Source organism: Cyprinus carpio, chromosome A2 (genome assembly GCF_018340385.1).
Source record: "Cyprinus carpio isolate SPL01 chromosome A2, ASM1834038v1, whole genome shotgun sequence".
Lineage (NCBI taxonomy): Eukaryota > Metazoa > Chordata > Actinopteri > Cypriniformes > Cyprinidae > Cyprinus > Cyprinus carpio.
Genome location: NC_056573.1, coordinates 16,301,620 through 16,324,010, shown reverse-complemented (window position 1 = coordinate 16,324,010; position 22,391 = coordinate 16,301,620). Strand labels below are relative to the sequence as shown.

At 37.5% G+C, this 22,391-nt stretch overlaps 1 protein-coding gene across 4 annotated transcripts in view; it reads left to right on the top strand.

Moving 5' to 3' along the window:
• LOC109046140 (beta-1,4-galactosyltransferase 2-like) overlaps positions 1–22,391 on the top strand; it is a 114,378-nt gene that overhangs the window by 76,441 nt on the left and 15,546 nt on the right. For all 4 annotated transcript variants that reach the window (XM_042775843.1, XM_042775837.1, XM_042775831.1 and 1 more), the window contains 2 exons: positions 14,662–14,849; positions 18,268–18,390. In XM_042775843.1, the coding sequence (XP_042631777.1) occupies positions 14,662–14,849; positions 18,268–18,390 (311 nt within the window). The remainder of the gene's footprint in view (positions 1–14,661; positions 14,850–18,267; positions 18,391–22,391) is intronic.

Sequence of the window (22,391 nt, the reverse complement as noted above, 5' to 3'; positions counted from 1 at the left end):
CCGTGGCAAAGCAGAGAAACAAATAGAGACATAATTAGCGTAGCTGCTGTTCCAGCCAAGTAAAATTAATTAGTTTTAAACCCAAGCTAAAGAATAATAATGCACATTTGATCAGATATAACTGCAGTCCAAAATTATGAGATGCATTATTTGAATGCTTGGCCAAAGAGGTGTGTGTTTTTAATCTAGATTTAAACAGAGAAAGTGTGTCTGAACCCCGAACATTATCAGGAAGGCTATTCCAGAGTTTGGGAGCCAAATGCGAAAAAGCTCTACCTCCTTTAGTGGACTTTGCTATCCTAGGTACTATCAAAAGTCCTGCGTTTTGTGACCTTAGGGAGCGTGATGGGTTGTAGCGTGGTAGAAGACTAGTTAGGTACGCAGGAGCTAAGCCATTAAGGGCCTTATAAGTAAGTAATAATATTTTGTAACTGATACGGGACTTAATAGGTAGCCAGTGCAGAGACTGTAGTATTGGGGTAATATGATCATATTTTCTTGACCTGGTAAGGACTCTAGCCGCTGCAATTTGGGACTACCTGTAGCTTGTTTATTGAGGATGCAGGACAACCACCTAGCAGTGCATTACAATAGTCCAGTCTAGAGGTCATGAATGCATGAACTAGCTTTTCTGCATCAGGAACAGGTAACATGTTTCGTAGCTTGGCAATGTTTCTAAGATGGAAGAATGCTGTTTTTGTAACATGGGAAATATGATTTTCAAAAGACAAGTTACTGTCTAATATAACACCCAGATTTTTTACAGTAGAGGAAGTAACAGTACATCCGTCTAGTTGCAAATTGTAATCTACAAGATTCTGTGTAATGTTTTCTGGTCCAATAAGTAATATCTCTGTCTTATCTGAATTTAATAGTAGAAAATTATTGGTCATCCAATCACTTACATTTTTAACACACTCTGTTAGCTTAGATAATTTAGAAGTTTCACCTGGTCTTGTTGAGATATATAGTTGAGTATCATCAGCATAACAGTGGAAACTAATCCCGTATTTTCTAATGATATTACCAAGGGGCAACATGTATATTGAAAATAGCAGAGGACCTAGGACAGATCCTTGTGGCACTCCATATTTTACTGGTGATAAATGAGATGACTCCCCATTTAGATAAACAAAGTGGTAGCGATCGGACAGGTAGGATCTAAACCATCTTAAAGCCTGCCCTTGGATACCTGTATAGTTTTGTAATCTATCTATGAGTATGTCGTGATCTATGGTGTCAAACGCAGCACTAAGATCAAGTAAAACTAGCAATGAGATGCAGCCTTGGTCTGACGCAAGAAGCAAGTCATTTGTAATTTTTAACAAGTGCAGTTTCTGTGCTATGATGGGGCCTGAAACCCGACTGAAATTCTTCATAGAGATCATTTTTTTGCAGGGTAGGAGCACAATTGAGCAGACACAACTTTTTCTAAAATTTTAGACATAAATGGAAGATTTGAAATGGGTCTGTAATTTGCCAGTTCACTAGGATCTAGTTGTGGTTTCTTAATAAGAGGCTTAATAACCGCCAGCTTGAATGGTTTTGGGACGTGACCTAAAGATAACGACGAGTTAATAATATTGAGAAGCGGTTTTTTTCTGCTACAGGTAACAACTCTTTCAGTAATTTAGTGGGTACAGGATCTAATAAACATGTTGTTGGTTTAGATGCAGTGATAAGTTTATTTAGCTCTTCCTGTCCTATAGTTGTAAAGCACTGCAGTTTATCTTTGGGTGCGATAGATAAACCTAAAGTATTAGACGCTGTAGAATCTACATTTGTTATTGTATTTCTGATGTTATCTATTTTATCAGTGAAGAGATTCATAAAAGTCATTACTATTTAACTGTGAGGGAATATTTAGATCGGGTTGGCGTCTGGTTATTTGTTAATCTAGCCACTGTGCTAAATAAAAACCTTGGATTGTTTTGGTTGTTTTCTATGAGTTTGTGGATATGCTCGGCCCTGGCAGTTTTTAGAGCCTGTCTATAGCTGGACATACCACAAATAATTTGATGTATGGGAAACCCTGTGATAATCAAACAGTTTTAGTTCCCACTGACTTCCATTGTTTAGTTTTTTTCCTACACATTGGAAGTCAATGGGAACCAAAACTGTTTGGTTATCAATCAAAATCTTCAAAAGAGCTTCTTTTGTGTACAACAGAGGAAAGAAAGTAATATGGGTTTGCAATAGCATGAGCTGGACAGAATTTTCATTTATGGGTGAACTCTAAAAAAGTCCCCATTTATTGTCAATTCTAGGAAAATAGCATAGAAAAGTAGTAGTTCCATTTTTTTTTTTTCTTTTGTGGTTTGCAGAAGAAAAAAAGTCAAATGCGTTTGGAAAAACATGAGGGTGAGTAAGAGATGACAGAATGTTCATTTTTGTGTGATCTGGATCTGTACCTTTAAAAAGACAATAGTACCTCTATAGACACCAAGCATCTCTCTCTCTCACACACGTGCACACAAACATAAATAACCCATTTAGCATGCTCACGACTGTGGCTGCATACACTTTGCTTATTGGATTTACAATGGTGGATCAAGGGCTAGCTTTCTGTTACACATGTTATGAAGAACAATGTAACACATCAGGGGCTTGCCTCAGGAGGGAAACGCTTGGAGCTCAGCCAGCGAAGCATATAGAGAAAAGATCATACGCTATCCAGCACGCAGCAGTGGGTCTCATACAGTAGACTGGTCAGATTGTGTGCAGTGTTAACACTTCGGCTGTAAAACCCATTCAGCCAGAGTCGCTGGAGCGAAGGTGCTTTACCATCTTTCAGAACTGAGACTAATCTTACTGGTGTCAGGCAGGTCATTCTGCTGCAATCAGTTCGTTTTTTGCTGATGATTGATTTGGATTGTTAGCATTGAAAGTTTTCTCTCCAAATGTCAGTGCAGTGCTTTTGTAATGTGAGCGCCGAGAGCATTTCGGCTTGACCTGCTGTTAGACTGTAATAAGATTTGGTAGTGTCAGTGAGCTCATGAAAACAGTTGAGCCCTACAGAGAGTCTGAATGGCTGACTCGTTCATGTAGGAAGTCAGTTTTCACGATGGCTTAGGGCGGTACTTGAAGATTAGGACATAGGCTGGGTGAACAGCATGTCCTGAACATGGACTAAGGCAGACTTTCATTGCACTGACATCGGCTCTTAAGGGTAGCGGGGTCCACAGACTTTCCTCGCTGTCTCAATGCACAGCCATTCAAGATGGATGAAACCTCTGCAATTGTCACAGGGGTAAATTAAAACTTGGGAAAGATTCACATTTAAAAAACAATTTGGTAGTGGTTTAGTATGTGCACATTTATGGGAACTTGTTTTAATTTTTTATCACAGTGCAAGCATACATAAACTGACACTTACCTCATTCTTCACTCATTAGTTTCAGTCAAGGGTATATTATTTTGCAGTTATTAAATGAATTTTAAAAGAATTTATTGTGAATAAACAACAATCATCATAACAATTTAGCAAGGCAAATATTTATATGTATATTTTTTGTATTGTGTCTTTCTGAACAAACTCTCAAAGTTGTTTTACAGCCAGTGTTCATTCAGTCATCCCATAAATTACAATATAGATTCCAAAATATTTGTTAACTTTGTTCTTTGTAGGGAATTTAAAGATGGTTAACAGTGCTTGCTCTATAGTGTGTTAGGGTGATTTATTTTCAGCGAAGAACTGTAAAAGTATGACTAAGTCTTGGTTGGAGTATAAATCAATTTTATTTAAATATAGGAAATGATCGAAAATTGACATCCCTAATATATATATATATATATACACACACACACACACACACACACACACACACACACACACATATATACTGTATATATATGTATGTATGGGCCGGTATGAGATTTTGACGGTATGATAACCGTAAGCAAAAATATCACGGTATCATGGTATTGTTGTTACAGCTCTGAAATTTGTTATTTTTAAATGACTGGGTAAAAAAAAAAAAATTCCCACTGGACATAATATATTTTGTTTTTCAGCAACATACAGAATATTATAAACAGTAGAATTAGTAAATTTTTCTTTGATTTGTTTTCTAAAAAGAAAAAAAAATAAAGACTGACATCTTTATTTAACCTAAATCTGTAATACAGTTAATTTTAGTTATATAATTCATATACATATCATTTATATAATTTCATATCATTTAGTTATATAATAATAATCATAAACATAATTTGATTTAATAATAACCCAATTTGAAGCAAAAACAGAATGTTCTGAAAAACTTTGTAAAATTATGCTACATGCCTGAACAAAACAAACAGCAGTATGGAAGCAGATTAGTCTCAAATATAATTCACGCAAAAAACATGATTCACACATGCGTAGACAATTTCACATGCATTAAACCTAATTCACGTACACACAAAAAAAAATCACGTGCATGAAAAAAAACATATATTAACAAAAAGCAATTCACATGCGCAAAATAAAATTATATATTCATAAAATACATTTCACAAATGCAAAACACAATTCGTAGATATACAACTGTGCACAAAAACCTTTTTAATGTTTAAAATGTACGAGTGTCTGAATGTACAAATCGTGATTTACTACGAATCCACTCGGATTTGTGTGTGTGTGTTTTTGAGACTTTCCTGGCAGAGCTCTCTTCCCACGTGGGTCTGTCGTACTCTTTAGCCAATCAGATGCGAGCTTACCATTCAACCAATCATATCATAAGCCACTGAGAGTGCATTCAAGGAGCAAGATTCTGCGCACCTTTTGCGCAATATGGATTAATTAGAACAGAAATTAAGCCTTTACATCAGTAATCCCATAGACAGTAAAAGAAATGGACACAGCGACCCAACTGGAACTCAATTGAGACAAGTGAAGCCCATTTTTTAGCGATTTTTAGAACTTCCGTTTCTGACGCGCAGACTCAAACTAAGCTTGATGACGTCAGCAACCTGTCTGACAGATGTAAATCTTCTAGTAGCTGTGCGTGCAAACTGCCATCGTTAATCTTGCAGAGACGGCGAGCTTGAGCGGGGAGTTCTTTGGCGTGAGTGAGCAGGAGTCAGTATTCTGATTAATTATTTTGTATAGTATTTTAAAATGTAACGCCAGGGCTTCTATGGGCTTCTCTCTTGACATCTCCCCGATTGCCTGCGAGCTTCTGAATGCACTCTCGGTTAGAGCCCGACCGATATATCGGCCGGCCGATATTATCGGCCGATATGAGCTAACTGCATTTAAACCGGCTTCGGCGTTTATAACGGCCGATGAAACATAAAAAAACAGAGTCTCATGCTTCACTCATGTTATGAGTGTTGCATAGTTTTGCCCACCAGAGGGAGCTCTGCAGCTCCCCAGTTGACAACAGCGCCAGAAATCCACTACAGAAGAAAGCTATCAGCCGAGCCACTGAGATGTACTCTTTTGACGGTGAGTCTGTTTGTTCGTCATGTGAAATGATTGTAGATTTAGTTCATACACTGTATATAAAAACAGTGTGGTAGTTCTAGCTAACGGTCCTATCATTATCACTTCTAAATATTCGGTCCTATCATTATCACTTCTAAATATTCTGTAACATCACTTACAGCCGCTAATGCATTGCTATATTAGATTAGCCACAGAGCTAATACCATGTTTATCAGTGGAAGAGCGCGAACGTTAATAAGAGGTCAAACTATAACGTTAGCGTTTAACTTATTCTAAATATATCTGCAGTGTTTCCCACATAATGACCGCGTAACTGTGGCAGGGGGCGCGTGTAGTCAATGACTAGAAGTTATGTACAGCGTGCCTCGAAAAAACAACAACTGTTACGTTATTCTAACGCAAACATAGCTTCCTTTTTAGCAGGCCCCTTAAATGCTTGCTATTAACTTGTTTGAATGTGGTTCTTCTCAAAATGACAGCGGTGTGTTCATGACACTAACGTTAACCATTCAACTTCGAAATGATTCCATAATCTTCCGGTAACAGTAGGCTAACTTTACGTTCGCCAGCGCATGACGATGTTTTGATTCAGACTGCACAAAGAGAAGAGGAGAAGATATACGAACCCCGTTGTGAATGTGTCTGTGAGAGCAAATATAGTGTAGTTACAGTAACTACAGTAGGTGCGTCAGAAATGATTAAACCAGAGGGGACGTAAATAAATGTGAGCTGAACAAGCGCTTTTTTTTCTTCTTTTTTTACAGATTGTTTCAAAGCAGCTTTACAGACATAACAGGAATATGTTGTAATAATATAGATAAATATAAATATATAAAAATAAATACATATATATATACAAATAAAATATATATATATATATATATATATATATATATATATATATATATATATTTCTCTATATTTCTCATTTTTCCCTATGTAGGAGATCCCTGTTTATTATTATTATTATAATTCTAATGATGACATGAGTAATGATACATGGTGATATTATTAATACACATGCTTATTCTTTCTCTGTCTCTCTTTCTGCCCTACAGAATGGCTGAAAAAAGTGAAAGCTGTAGCAGCAAAGTGTGGGACTACTTCTGCAAAGATTCCTCTAATGCAGTGTTCTTTTTGATCATTAAAAAATATATACTTTTGATGTGCAATTGTTTAGTCATTGAGACTGTAATCTAAGGCTTTTTTTTAACATAATCCCTTCTGGAAAATGGTTTATACAGCCCACATACATAGAACAGGCAGATATTTTACTATTGAATGTTGTGTAAGTGTAGTTTATAGGAAATGGGTCTAATATCCAGTTTATTTTCAAAATCAAAATATCGGCTTATAAATCGGCTCTTTTCGAGTTAATATCGGCATCGGCATCGGCCCCCAAAAATCCATATCGGTCGGGCTCTACTCTCGGTGGCTTATGATATGATTGGTTGAATGGTAAGCTCGCATCTGATTGGCTAAAGAGTACGACAGACCCACGTGGGAAGAGAGCTCTGCCAGGAAAGTCTCAAAAACACACACACACAAATCCGAGTGGATTCGTAGTAAATGACGATTTGTACATTCAGACACTTGTACATTTTAAACATTCAAAGGTTTTTGTGCACAGTTGTATATCTACGAATTGTGTTTTGCATTTGTGAAATGTATTTTATGAATATATATAATTTTATTTTGCGCATGTGAATTGCTTTTTGTGTATATATATTTTTTTTCACGCACGTGAATTTTTTTTGTGTGTACGTGAATTAGGTTTCATGCATGTGAAATTGTTTACACATGTGTGAATCGTGTTTTTTGCGTGAATTATATTTGAGACTAATCTGTCTCCATAGCAGAAGCTCTGAATGAGATGCATATTCACTCTCTAACAGCAGGACGTCCTCTGGCACACCAGATACAGACCAGATACAGTGTTTTCTGTGCTGTGCTGAAACACTGCTTTAATATGAACTATACAGTGACGAGATTAAAAGAAAATGCCACGTAAACTTCAATCAGCTCCCCTCAGAAACACATTCATATAAACGGCCAAATCAATATTGAGGATTTTTATCCAATAGTTCCAATACATCATGAACAGTGAGTGATCTGCCTGCTACAATATTTTTCTCTGTGCGTTCGTCTTCAGCGTCTCTGGTCTGTGTTAACGGGCATTAACAGACTTCATATTTTCACATAAATTACTTTTTGGAAAATGATTGCATTGCAATGCAGTTTGTGCAAGTCCAGAACAGAGTTGCAATAAGGCAAAAAACGTCCGGTTACCGATCGCGTAAAGGTAATCGGCCCATGCATATATATATATATCTTTTTTTTCACAAAGAAAAAAAAAAGCACAAGAGGAAACTTACAGAGGCAGTAGAGATATGTTTAATGTGGTTACACAATAAGGACCTTTACATCCCATTGCCTGCCTTCAGCTATGAATATAGCACAGCTGTTAATATGTTTGACATTTTCACAGCTCACATTGTGCAGTTAAATAAGGTCTGTGAAATTCCCCGTCCCCCTAAATCTGAACACTTGCCTGTCAAAGAAGAGCGTTGATGTAACACCCACCTGTCTCACAGTATTATACTTGTAGCACATTTATTTCAAAAGCCTGATTTATGAAACCTCTTCATGCTGCGCAAATGATCTGAATTCCATACCGGTTGACAGCTGAGTATATATTAATCACCTGCTGATGTGCAGGGTCCCTTTTATCCTACAAGCCCCAGTAGCCGAACAGATTAACGAAAATGAGGCCAGCGACGTTATTGCGTTACATTAGCATGCATCTCATGCTCACCCACATCTCGACTTAACTTCAGTCCTCCTTCATAAAATATTGTCTGTGTGGACGTATCCCCATCAAACATGTATTTTATATGTGTTTTAACATTTAAATACAAGAAAATGTAAATTTCTGTAAATTTCCAGCAAGTTAAACGGTTGCGCCTAACATGGAAATTCAATTTCATTGTCAGCACCAGGAACAGTCGTGCTTCCTAATTAACTTTGTTTTTCTTAGTGCATTTCCCTAAAATCTGTTCTATTAACAATGAAAGGTGTTTTGCACACTTTTCCATGGAGGATTTGGAGAAACAGAGCCAGACTTTTTTTCAGTATTTTGCTAGTTATTGCCTTGCGATACTGATACTGTCATGCTTTGTAATTTATCATTCACTTTACAGTCCACAAATTCACAGAAGGGAATGAAAATGAGACTGGACATGCATGTTGTCCCTTGTTAGCGCTGAATGATTAATAGTGCCTCATTGTGCTTTGTGATTTCTTGCATGAGATCCCTGCGGTGGCAGTCTTGCCCGGAACAAACAATAAAAAGAAGAGAGAACATGGCATGTATCCTAAGCCACTGGACTGATACCAACACATCAAAATCAAATTAGTAAGGCCTAGATGTACTAGGTACACGGAGGACCGTAGAGACAGTTTCTTGAAGAGGAAGAGTTCCCTTCTGCCCGCAAGTGTTACTGAAGACTGCAGTAACTCACTTTGACAGAGGGACTTGCAGCAACTCTCCGTGGTTTATTAGCTGACAGCAGGTGTTCTGATAGCTTTAATGTAAGCTGATTGCTAGCAACACCGTGTATGATTCATCCAGTGGCACCCATAGGGAGGTTAAGATCTCCTAAACTGCATGTTCGACCAGACCTGGTCCAACCCTGCTGAAGGCAATGGAGGGCATGTGTATAATATGTTGTTTCTTATGATGATCAAAACCCCAAAATAATCATGTTTGCGATGCATTGTGGGATGTGTGACGGCACACTGTGAGTATTTCTCACTTGCAGACATGTTGTGGGTATGATCACCTCCTGCGAGGTGATTCTGGCCTTCACTGTTGCACTAGCTCAACCCAGAATGCCCCGATCTTTCTGTTTACTCGAAAGCCTGACACTCGGTCGAGAGAAAGATTGGTGAGAGAAGGTAGCCTCACGGTTTGTGTGAGTGATTTATTTGTAATGAAAAATTCCTAATTCCCTGTGGGCCCTTAGAATATCGTATAGATTTAGTGTCAGTCGGACAGCGAGAGTGCGGATGTTGCGTATTCTAGTAAGGCTTACTTTAATAATCTGCTCCAAGGCTGATGTACGCCCTGCTATAATCCATATTTAAATGGTGCACCGATAGAACAGCAATAATTCATTGGCCCCTCACATACAGGAGAGAATAACAATAACCCTCTTACTGTTGTATGGTTATTCTCTCTTTTACACTCTAAAATGGTTGATCCTTGACATATTTATTTCTATTTGCAGCTGCCTAGGAGGGAGAGGAAGTCAGTCAGTCAGTGAAAGGAAGTGAAAACAAGGAAGGAAAGAAAGATTGGAAGGAATTGAATAAGAAAGGGCAATGTAGAAAAAAAGAAAGAAACCACATTGAAAATATAGGAAGAAATAACTATGTAGAAAGAAGAGGAAGTGAAAAAGAAAATGGAAGCAAAGAATGAATAAAGAGGAAGAAAGAAAACAGCACTAGAGGGAAAGAAACCAAGGATGTTGAAGGAAGGAAGAGAAAATTTAAAAGAAGTAAAGATGGAAGGAAAAGAGCTAGAAAGGTAAAGGAAGGAAAAATTAAGGAATGAAAAAGAGAAAGAAATGATAGATAAAAGCAAAATTAGAAGCTAGAGAAGAAGGAAGAGATAAAAGCAAAAGGAAAGAAGGGATGAAGAAAAATAGAAATAAAAGAATGGTTGGGGAAAAGCAAATTTGGAAAAAGAAAGAAAGGAAAGAACAGGACAAAGAAAGATAGGAAGAAAGAAAGATGGAGGCATGACGTAAGAAAGAAAAAGAAAGAATGCAAATGGGTGGATGGAAGGAAGGCAGGCAATAATGAAAAAGGAAGTAATGAAGAAAGGAAGAGAGCAATAGGATGGAAAAAAGAAAACCAGAGGAAGGAGCAAGCAATATAAGAGAGAAGCAATAAAAAGAGAGAAACCAAAAAGGAAAGAAAGAGAAAAAAGGAAAAAGGAAAGAATGAAAAGGCGGAAGGAAGATGATGGAAGAAAAAAAACAGAAGGAAGAAAACTATAGAAGGAGAGAAACCAAATAGGAAGGAAGGAAGGAGTGCAGGAAGTTAGGAAGAGAATGCATTGAAGATATGAAAGAAATGAAGAATGATAGAAAGGAGAGAGAGAGAGAATGTGTGGAAAAGAACATAAGGCAGTAAAAAAGAAAGGACGAGGAAGGAAAGAAGAAACAAAGAGGCAGAGAGTGCTCTGATCCTGCCTAATGAATCCATCTGATAACAGCAGCTTGTTTCGTCTGTCTTCTTTCCATGCTAATCCTTGTGATGTCAGGCTATTGATGAAATGGAGACAAACTCAAATAGAATTCTCAGAAATAGCTGGGGTTTGTCTATAAGCTGCCTTTCTTCTGTGCTTCTGTAGCCACTGTTTTATTACTGTAAATTAGTTTGCCTGGCCGGTCGCCAGCACTGCCTCATCCTCGGGCTCAGAGGCTCTCATCCAGCCATTGATAAGTCATGAACGCAAGTCTGAAGCATGCTTATAATTGAGCCCTGCTCGCTCTACAGTAGCTGTCAGGTGGCAGTGAGGAACAGTAGTGAGGCAGCTCTCTCCTAAATCAAAGCAAACTCCAAAACAAGCTAACTGTAATAGCAAAACTTCCAGCAGAACGTTAGCAGCTTTCTCTGACCCGGCACAGTTGTTCAACAGTGTGAAACGTCAGCTTAATGCTCGACAGCCATTCTGTAGAGAGCTGTTTTTCCTCTGAGTATTTTAGAAACGGTACTGAGTCTGACTATACAAACTATTTCTATAGTAGCGAGCAGGGAAAAAAAGGTCACAACAAGAGAGCCTGTCAAAACGCAGTGCATATAAAACACTCACTGTAAGTGGTCTGTTGACTGTAGCATGCTTGTGCAACATATGGTGTCCTCATTTAGGTGAGATTGAGTTTCTGGGGATAGTGTGGCATAGTGGATGTTCATCTGGGCTGGTTAACCAGACGGTTGCTGGTTTGATCGCCGCAAGGAGTGATCTGTGAGTGATTGTGGCCCTGAGCAAGACACTGATCCTCAGGTTGCTGCAGGGGAGTTGTCTCTATAAGTAATGCTCTTTGAGTTACTTATGATGAAAGCATCAGCTAAATGAATACTTCTGTTTCAGTTTTGTAGGATTTTTCTTTTCACTCACGTTTGAGAAGATGAAACCAGAGTGCAGGTGTCATGACGTCCCAGAGGCTGGGCCAGTTTGAGAGAGATTCAGTCCAGTTGACAGAATTGGAGCTTGTCAGACATACAGATTTAGTTTGTAGAGTTTAAAACTTCAGGGTAATGAAAAGCTGTAATTTTTCCCTTTAATTTGTATGACTGATATTGATGCAGATTATTTTTAAGAATATTGAACTTTTTATTTACTATGAGTAAATGAACATTACATTACAAGAATACAGATATTATATGTTTGCACATTATATAATTGAATATTCAATTATTATTATTATTATTATTAAAATGTTCATAATGATCATTTAAAAGCAGAAAAAAATTTAATTGTTATTAGGGTTGGGCGATGTCCAACATTTTGGCATTAGACGATGTCCATCTCGCACACAGCCGCTGTCAACGCAGTCCAAATTATATCATTTTATTAGGTTTTTTCCCTGTAATTACAATGACTGATATTGAAACCGATTATTTTTGTTTAAAAGAATATTTAATTTTATTTCTGATACTTAGTGACACAATAAATAAATGATTATTAAACTAAAATAACATAAACATAATTATTATTCATTGGATGCTTTTGTAAGTGTAATTTATTTTCATATTACCATTTAATAAAAAAATATATATATTTTTCTTATGCCTTCAAAAACATGTGTAATAAAACAAAATATTATATATAATTCTTTTCTTCTTCTTCTTTTTGAAGGGGCCAGTAAAAATCTTGGCATGGCTAGTAAAAATTTGACAGAATAAAAAAAAAAAAAATACTGTTAAGCTCTGGAAGCTTCCTTTTTCTCCTTCATGTTCTACGACTCTGTCTCTTTCATGCACTCATTCCCTGTAACTCTGTTCGATCCAGTTCACTCCTGATTTTTTTTGTCCCCTCTCTTTCTCTAGCCTTCAGCTCTGGCATCGATAACATGCTGGATGATGTGGTCAGCCTGCTGGGGACTGATAATGCAGGCTTACACACATACACACACACACACACACACACGCTCACATCCCACACCTGCACAAGAAAATGCACAATGCAATCTCTCAGGATGAGCCCTGGTGCTAATCTGTCTCCATAGCAACAGGGTCTGGGTAGGACTCCCCCAGTTGGCCTTGAGCGTGCCACAATAGGGATCCTGCCTCATGACCTAGAGCGAGCAAGGGATTGTGATTAGCTATCAGCGTGATCATCAGATAAAAAAAATACAGCTAATTGCTTCTCAGAGAGCAAGTATTGAGCAACTGACATGGCTACGATAAGCTTACAGAAGCAGAAGGAGACTCTAGCTGGGGGCCGATGTGACTCTCAGACCTCAAACTGAGTGGTTTAAGTCTGGGTTAAGAAACAGAGTCATTCTACTTCTTAGTGTGGTACTTATGGAAAGAGGGAGGCTGTTTTATTTACTGAACTCGAGCCAAGAATGATTTTCCTCTGCCTCATTGACTACAATTAGGAACAACCTTCAGAGCAGATGCATTTCAGTTTTGGCTGTTTGTAATGGGTTATATATCAAACCACTCTTCACATTTACTTTACATGAGGATTTATATAACCATATTCATGTATAGTGGACTTTAGTGCTCCAAGGAACTCCAGAGAATGCCATAGTATTTCCATGTTATCATGTCAACCAGAATAGGTTTCTCAATGGCTAATGCCAATATCTACTGTGTAAATGTCAAATAAGTGAAAGGTAGGCCTACACATATATAAATAACTACAAAGAAATGGTTCATATTAAATGAATATACACTACCATTCAAAGGTTTTTTTTTTTTTTTTTAGCAAGGATGCACTAAATTGATCAAAAGCAACATTAAAAGCATTTATGATGTTACAGAAGACTTCTATTTCAAATTAATTGTGTTCTTTTCAATTTTTTATTTATCAAAGTATCCTGGACAAAGAAAAACTAACTTTTTTCAACATTGATGATAAGATCATTGGTGTCTTTTTGCATTTTATAGAAACAAAAATGCACTTATTCATTACAGTGTATAAGGGGATTGTAGGCACTCCACTTTTAGACACTATGCACATGCACAACTTTTTTTTGTTCCAAAACCATCTGTTCATGATGTCCACATATCTACTGTGTTGGAGCTGGTTTCTTGTATGAGAGATTCTAAGTCGTGAGCATGTCCCTGTTATGAATCTGTAGTTTTAAGCGAGGTGTGTTATTATTACCAGACATCTACTGCTGTGTTTGCCTGAGCTTCCAGCCACCACACAAGGAATAAATCTTAATAAACTAGTAAAAATGAGCCCAGTGATGTTTAATGAGCACCCTTGCTGATGGAAAAAGCTATTTTATGTCTCTTAAAGATATTGCGTTATCTGCCCCCTCTCACTCTTTCTCCATTTCTCTCTTATATTGAAGCATCTGGGCCTCTGAGAGAATCGAAGTTAGGATAAATAATGAAAGAAGCTAAAAGTCACTTAGTATTAAGGTATTTTCCTTACTTTTTTAGCATTGATGTCGTGAAATGAGATTTCTCGAGATAAGCTTTTCTCGAGAGGTGTTTCTGTTTGCATCCAAAGGCCTTCATCACTGTTTACAGATGAGGTTGAGCAGTGAATGCAACACTTCAGAACCTCACGTAATATGCATCCTTTAATCATTTTGATAATGCTTTTGTAGTGCACATCCACGGGCATTGTGTCGAAAAGGCAGTAGATTTGTGACAGTAGTTTACACCTTTGGATTATTGGGCCAAATCTCAGGTATTACAGGATTACATGGGATTATTGTCACACTGGATTATTAATTCAGACACCACATGGTGTTGTGGTGTTACATGACATCCCATTCAGTGTAAATATAGACCTAATTAGAGATATTTTTATTAGTGACTTTTCTTATACATTTTTTTTTTCAATATTATTATAACTTCAATATTATTATAACTATAGATACTATTTAAAAAAGTCAGAATAATGAATTATATTTACTTTTTTTGTTTGTTTCTTTCATTGTCCTTATAGCAGCATATTGTGTATTGTGTTTCAGCTTGGCGAGGATACCTTCAATCGGGCCAAGCTTCTGAATGTTGGCTACACGGAGGCTATTAAAGACGCAGAATACGACTGCTTCATTTTCAGTGACGTAGACCTGATCCCTATGGATGACCGGAACCTGTACCACTGTTACGACCAGCCCCGTCACTTTGCCATTGCCATGGACAAATTCGGCTTCAGGTAACATTTTATATTTAGGGAACCACAAAGTGCAGTAGTCTGTTGACATTATATTTTATATATCAATTTATCTCACTTTTATCATTCTAGTCCCTTTTGATATGTACATAAATAATCAGAAGCCTTATATAAAGGATGAAAATGCAATAAAATGAAATCAGTGGCGTGTTTTATATGAATTTAATATCCTCGTAGAATTGTGGCTTTGCCAGATTTTAGTACAGATACGCTGGGCTGCATTTGTTGCTATTTACATACATATTAATAGAGGCCATGTCTGTATTTGTCTTTATTTCTTTGCAGAGAACAGTGTCAGTTAATCAAACACCCAGAGCTTGAGGGCTGTCTGTCAAAGCCTGTGCTTTTGATGATTAATTGCTTTTTTCCACTAGGGAAGACATATGTCTTATGATGCTTTGTCATCTGGGGCTCTAGAATACAGCTGAATTATTATGTATCAAAAGTTCATTTGCTAGGTGCTGTGCCAGTCTAGACAGACCTGGAGCCTTGACAAGCATATGTATTCATTTTCCAAGGCAGACAATTATTTAGCAGATACAGACTGGTTCTCTTCAAGTGTAATAGCTGGAGATATTAAAACACTGGTGAAGGTTTGCTGTATTATGTTTTTTTTTTTTCTCTTTCTCTTTTTTTTCTGAACCTGAAATGAATTTTGTCTGTCTTCTGTTGGCAAGCAGACAAGTTGGCCTTTGCTCCATGGTGTTTAATTTCCTGTCTTTGTGTGAGGGGCGAAAGGACAAAGACAGTCTTAACTCTGTGCCTTCCTCTGCCATCCTCAAGGAATTTGTTCAAATCAGCCTCTATCTTAAGATGTATGCTATGTTGGGAAGTTATTCTAAAAGATAATTGTTTCCTAATCAGTTGGTCTGTGTAACACAATTAATGATAGTTACTGTAATATGATTAAAAAGTATGATTATTATTATTTATATGTTTTTATTATATTAGTAGTAGTAGTGTTGTTATTTTATAATAAAAGTTATTATATATTTTTGTTATAGTAGTAGTAGTGTTTTTGAACAGTTATTCAATTTGGTTTATTTCTTTGCAGACGGCCAGACAATACGTTGTTAAACAAATGCCACTGACCTTCTCCAGAACATGAACTGCCTTTAACTGTCAGTGGGCTAATAATTCAGTTTCCTCTGTGAGTCATCTATTGGCATGCATCTTCAGTCTGAGGAGGCCTTAACGTTGGTTTAATAAATGGAGCACCTTTTGAGAATTACATGCTCTCAGACCGTGAGCGTGTGAGGAAACTTCAGCCATACTGTTTCTGTGAAGACTGCTGCTGTAGCAGATGGCCTCATTAATTTTAGCTTGTTGTCTTTTAACGTGTGGTTGCAGCGTGCACGAGCGCTTGTTTGTGGATGCATGTTTGTGTGTGTGCGTACATTCATGTAGGTTTTAGCTTCTCTTTCTCCCTTATGTCGCACATTTGTTTGTCTGGGTGGATGTGGTTGCTCTCATTGGCAACATACACCGCAGTAGCCTAAGGCGAACCCCGGGCGGTTACCCATGATGCACCTGCCAGCCCACAGCCCAGTGGGCCTCATAAAAGAGGAGACACAGAAACCATGTTTTTAACTAAGTGGACTTTTCCAGACTGTATTCATCCAGTAGAGCATTTGTTTGAAGGCTTCGAACACTTGCTTGAGATATAATCGCTTTGTGGTTTAAATGTCAAATATATGACTTAGTTCTGAGAACCACCAAGGCCTTTTAATTCATCCTTTGTCCTTCAATGGAGTATGTATATTTATATCAGCCTTTAATCCTGTAGACGATGATTCCTCAGATAATTCTCATCTGACAGTGGCCTCCTGAACCGTGAGCTGTATGATTAGAAACGGATTCTACAGTTTATGGTGCACTTAAGCTTTTACATGGTGTCCTTAGAGTTGTGTAGCTCAACCGAGGGGCCTGAGGGGTGGCAAATAGGAGAGAAGTGATGAAAGATAGTTGGGAGAAGGATCAGATAGCATTTGAAAATGTTGGATCCCCTGTGGGAGGACTCTGTGGCTCTCTAGAATCACTCATACGAGATGCAATTTTGTTAAATTCAAATGCTTGAGTTGACTGACTAAAGGGCTTAGTTCAGAGAGGGCCTACAGAAAGGATATTTCACTGTAGACTTGAATCAAAAAGAAAATCTAATGGGTATCTAAAGCCTTTAGCCCTACATTCCAAATGTACAAAAGACATGAATAGACAATTTAAAGTAATATTACTAGAGAAAATGTTATTGATGATTAGAAGGTCTTATGCACTCAGATTTAAAGGGGTGGTTGATTGGGATTTCACTTTTTTAACGTTAGTGTATAATGTTGCTGTTTGAGCTTAAACAATATCTGCAAAGTTGCAGTGCTGAAAGTTCAATGCAAACGGAGATATCGTCTTTTAAAATTCTGGCAGTTTAATGCCTACAAAAACGGCTGGTAGGGACTACAACGAGCTTCTTTTCAGGTCCATTACGTCACGAACCCAGATAAACCCCGCCCCCAGGAACACGCAACAAAGGGGACGAGGCCATATTGTGCTGCTTTAGAGAAGAGGAAGAGAAAACTAGGGGTGCACGTGAAAATCAGTTCAAATATATGAATCGCGATTCTGTCTTCTAACAATTCTAATTGATCCACAAGTTTCAAAACCAAAGTTCTAAAACAGCGGTTCTCAATCCTGTTCCTCGAATTTGCCCTGCTCTGCATCTCTCTCTCTCTCCCTCTCTCATTCAGATCGTCAGATCAGCTCAAACAAGCTGTTCCACTTATTTTCACATAGCAATGAGAAGCGTTATACATGGACGCGTGTACCGTTGCTGTGCTGTATTAAAGCTTACAGAATTATTAAAAGCTAACAGAAGCAGTAGCATTTACAAACAACAGCGTATCTAAAAGTATGAGACAACAACAAACAAACATACCATTAAGAGCCGTGCTTGCACAGGTTCTGTGCGATCCTCTTCATTAATATTCTCTGTGTCTCTATCGGGCTCAAATTGATAAGCAATATAGAGGACTTCATTGTTTACAATACAACTGGAGCACATTCTGAGCTTGGGCGGGATGTTCAGACGCGCTCTAGAGGCAGTTTAGATAATCACAACACACTGAGGCAGCTGACCAATCTCAGCCCATCGTATTTCTGAGGGAGGGGCTTCATAAAAACAGGAAATAATCCAGGCGTCTGTCAGAGAAGGGACAGATCGGTGTGGAATAAAGGTAAATTATGTGAAAAATAATGCGTTTTTAAAAAAACGAAGCATGAACACATGTTAGCTGCACCCCATAAACACAATCAAGCCTAGAACAAAAAACAGTCAACCACCCCTTTAAGGCTTTATTCTAATGTGTGTAATAACTGAATAAGAATGACCGAGGTCTGTTCCCTCTTGCAGGCTGCCCTATGCGGGGTACTTTGGAGGGGTGTCCGGCCTTAGCAAAAAACAGTTCCTCAAAATCAATGGCTTCCCTAATGAGTACTGGGGTTGGGGAGGTGAAGATGACGACATTTACAACAGGTAAGACCATAAATATGCTGTCTTTCTCTTTTATAAGTGCCCGAGGTCTGGTCCTTTAACGCTGGAATAAAACAGAAGTAGTGTAGGATCTTTTCTTCTGTACTGTGACATACATCTGAGTGTAATGGATTTTTAAAAAAGAAAATATGTAGGGCAGAGATGTGGGAGTTGCACTCAAAGCCTAAGGAAGATGAATGTGAGCTTGAAGTATGGCTTACGACACCAGAGAGAAGTCTGTCGTATCACCTGAAGATCAAGTCAGTTTGACTAAAGATTATGAGGTCTAATAGTATGTAAAAAATATATATATATATATATATAATAATAAAATGCATGCATTGATGAATTGTTTGCTTTAAGATAAATAACATGCATTTATAAAATAGATAAGTTAATTTTTATTTCATGTTGACTTTATATTAGTGGTTCCATATTGGTGTCTGGAGAGTTTGAGGGAAATTTACAAATGTATCTATTTGTGTAGTTATCTGAGAGATTTACTATAGTTAAAGTGGTCCCTCACATAAGAATTATGGAAGCAGATTAGTCTCAAATATAATTCACGCAAAAAACACGATTCACACATGCATAGACAATTTCACATGCATGAAACCTAATTCACGTACACACACAAAAAATTCACATGCGTGAAAAAAAATATATATTCACAAAAAGCAATTCACATGCCCAAAATAAAATTATATATTCATAAAATACATTTCACAAATGCAAAACACAATTCGTAGATATACAACTGTGCACACAAAAACCTTTGAATGTTTAAAATGTACGAGTGTCTGAACGTACAAATCGTGATTTACTACGAATCCACTCGGATTTGTGTGTGTGTGTTTTTGAGACTTTCCTGGCAGAGCTCTCTTCCCACGTGGGTCTGTCGTACTCTTTAGCCAATCAGATGCGAGCTTACCATTCAACCAATCATATCATAAGCCACTGAGAGTGCATTCAAGGAGAGTTACCTTAATCACTTTTTAACATGATGTCAGATATGGTTATCCCACTGTGTTTTATTAAAGTCTAATTTATGATTTTGTATGTTGCTATGGACTCATTTGGTAAGGTATGTTAAAATGTATTCAGCACTTCTCCCACAAAAACATTGTCACTTCAGTTATTCGGGTGGTTAATAAAATACAGCACCACAGTTTGAGGGAAATGGACAGCAAAGGAGAGGCTATTAAAAGGGAAATAGTCTTCAAAGGTTTTATTTAAATTATGTATTAGTCTAAGCTCTTTCCTTAAGTTTAAAAGAAAGTAGTAAAAGTGGGTTATAATGTTAATGTTACTTTGACTAGTGGTTCTTTCTGGTGGTTCTAGAACAATCCATTTTAAAGGTGACTGATATGCTGACAAATGGAAGTTAACCATGAAATGCACATATTTTGAGTTATTTATGATTGGCGTAATTGCTGATACTGTATGTCAAAAATGTGTCTCTGTGATCCTTGATAACAGATTACACATTTCTAATCTACTTATTCAAATATCATTTGTGACACATTAACAGCTTCGGTGAAAAATCTGAATACTCAAATACATTTAAGAGAATATATGGTTCTTTATTTCTCTTGACTTAAATGAATCATATCGGTAGAAGTTTTTAGATGGCTACCCTGTGCGCTGTTTGTAAAACTTTGAGTGGCTTTCTGGGATGTCATTTTGTTTTGAGGTCTGGTAGACAGGCTTTGAAATGTGGTAGACAGGCTTTTTAAAAAAGTCATGAGTAAGCATGCGTCATCAGAAACAGTTGAACAGTGTTCTTGCGCTGTTTCTAGGTCTTTTTTTTTTCCTGGGACATGCAGCTCTGCAGGGAGCAGCTGTATATTCAGTCGCTGCTCACAAATCTACACCATGTCCAGACAGAAACTTGTGAATAGATGACGCTCTGCTGTCTAATGCCTGTCTCTCCAGATAATGAATAGCTGCTTGTTCACTAGCTATCATTTTCTCCCGCTCAGGTGATGAGAGAGCAAAACCTGCAGAATATCAGGGCACGCATACGCTCTTGCAACAGCGATAACACTCGTGGAGATATGCCCCATATGTCACTCTTTTAAGTTGTTTAGGGTTCCAATGGCAGTAGATAGCAGAAACTGGATGGTGTGATAAAGCACACCTCTCATATTATCTTTTCCTGCCTTTGCCCGCTGCTTTTTTTGACACAATGGATAGATTATATAAATAAAAATAGGCCTTATAGCTTGATATCCATAAAAAAGCAACAGCTTCCCCTGAGATCTCCTTCTGAACTGAGCTGTTTTTATTGGGGGAATATAAAAAGCTTGATGTTGTTTTGAAAGAGTTCTAATTATGTATTTTGCATGCATATTTAGTGCACATTAACTGTTGATCTTTTTGGATTTTCTCATTGCTCGTTTTATGTTCTGGGTGTGTCAAAATGAGCACCTTTGGCAAGACAACCAATTAAAAATTTATCTAAAGTTACTTTTTTATTTCTGTTTTATTTTAGATACAGTATTTAAAGGGGTTGTTGATTGGGATTTCACTTTTTAACGTTAGTTTGTGTGTAATGTTGCTGTTTGAGCATAATATATGCAAACTTACGGACAGAAAGCGGCTGTCACAGCATGTGAGTACGAAACTAAGTTTTCATTCACACACAAGTTTACGTTGTTATGTCTGTGAAGGTAAACTGTTGGGAAATAAATCGCATATTTATTTTAGATCTGTGTGGCAGCAGCAATATACAGTAAATAAGTCAATAAATCCACTGCTCTCTTGTCTCCTCTGAGGCTGGGACTCTGAATAGTGTTCTGTGCTCATCTGTGCAGCCAAAGACAGAACATTTAACATGTTTTGCTCAAACTTTCGCCATGGCATTAGAACTGGTACACCGTTGTTGCTTTCAAAATCAAAATGATGGCGCCATGGGTGGAAATTTACTGATTAAGGGGCAGTAATATTATAATGAGATCCCTTTGCCACGTCACCAAGAGAGCGAAATCAGTCGCGCTTGTTTTCTCAGACACTTGCAGAAAAAGGCTTACCAAAACAAAGTTACTGGGTTCATCTTTTTCACATTTCCTTGGTTGGTAGATGCACCGGGGACCTGATTATAGCACTTAAAACCTGAAAAAAAAAAGATTTTCATGATATGACACCTTTAATCAGGATAAAACCTTAAATTAAAAGCTACCAGAAGCAGCAGCATTCACAAATAACAGTGTATCTAAAAGTATGAAACAACAACAAACAAACATACCATTAAAGGCCGTGCTTACATAGGTTCTGCTTTATCCTCTTCACTAATATCCTCTGCATCTCAATAGGGCTCAAATTGATAGGCAATACAACCGGAACACGTGTCACTGAGGAGAGGGGCAGGACGTTTAGACGTGCACTAGAGGTGGTTTAGCCAATCACAACACACTGGACTAGCTAACCGATCAGAGTACATCGCTCATTTCGATTATTTTTTTTAAGTCGCTTATGCTCACCAAGGCTGCATTTATTTGATCGAAAACACAGTAAACAGATATATTGTGAAATATTATTACAAATTATTCCTGTGATGGCAAAGCTGAAATTTCAGCTTTTTAAATTTGTCATTACTCCAGTGTTCAGTGTCACAGGATCCTTCAGAAATCATTCAGACATGCTGATTTATTCCATATTCTTGTGGAAACTCTTATGCACTTTTTCAGAAATCATTTTTATGAATAGAAAGTTCAAAAGACTGCATTGTTTTAACCCTCTGTGGTCTGAGGGTGTTTTGGGACCTTTATCAGAGAATATTTGTTTTCGACATGACTTATTTCATTTAAAAGTAGACACTTCAAGTATAGATATATTTCTCATATCTGTGTGTGAAGTATTCACAGAGTTCACAAAGACTGAGATGGCAGAAAGGGGTGGGGTGGGGGGGTTGTGTTGAGGTATGGTGTGCCCGAAGTGTGAATCCTTATGAGGAAAAACAACTAACGATTCCTAACACAGTATAATCAGTAATAATCAGTGAT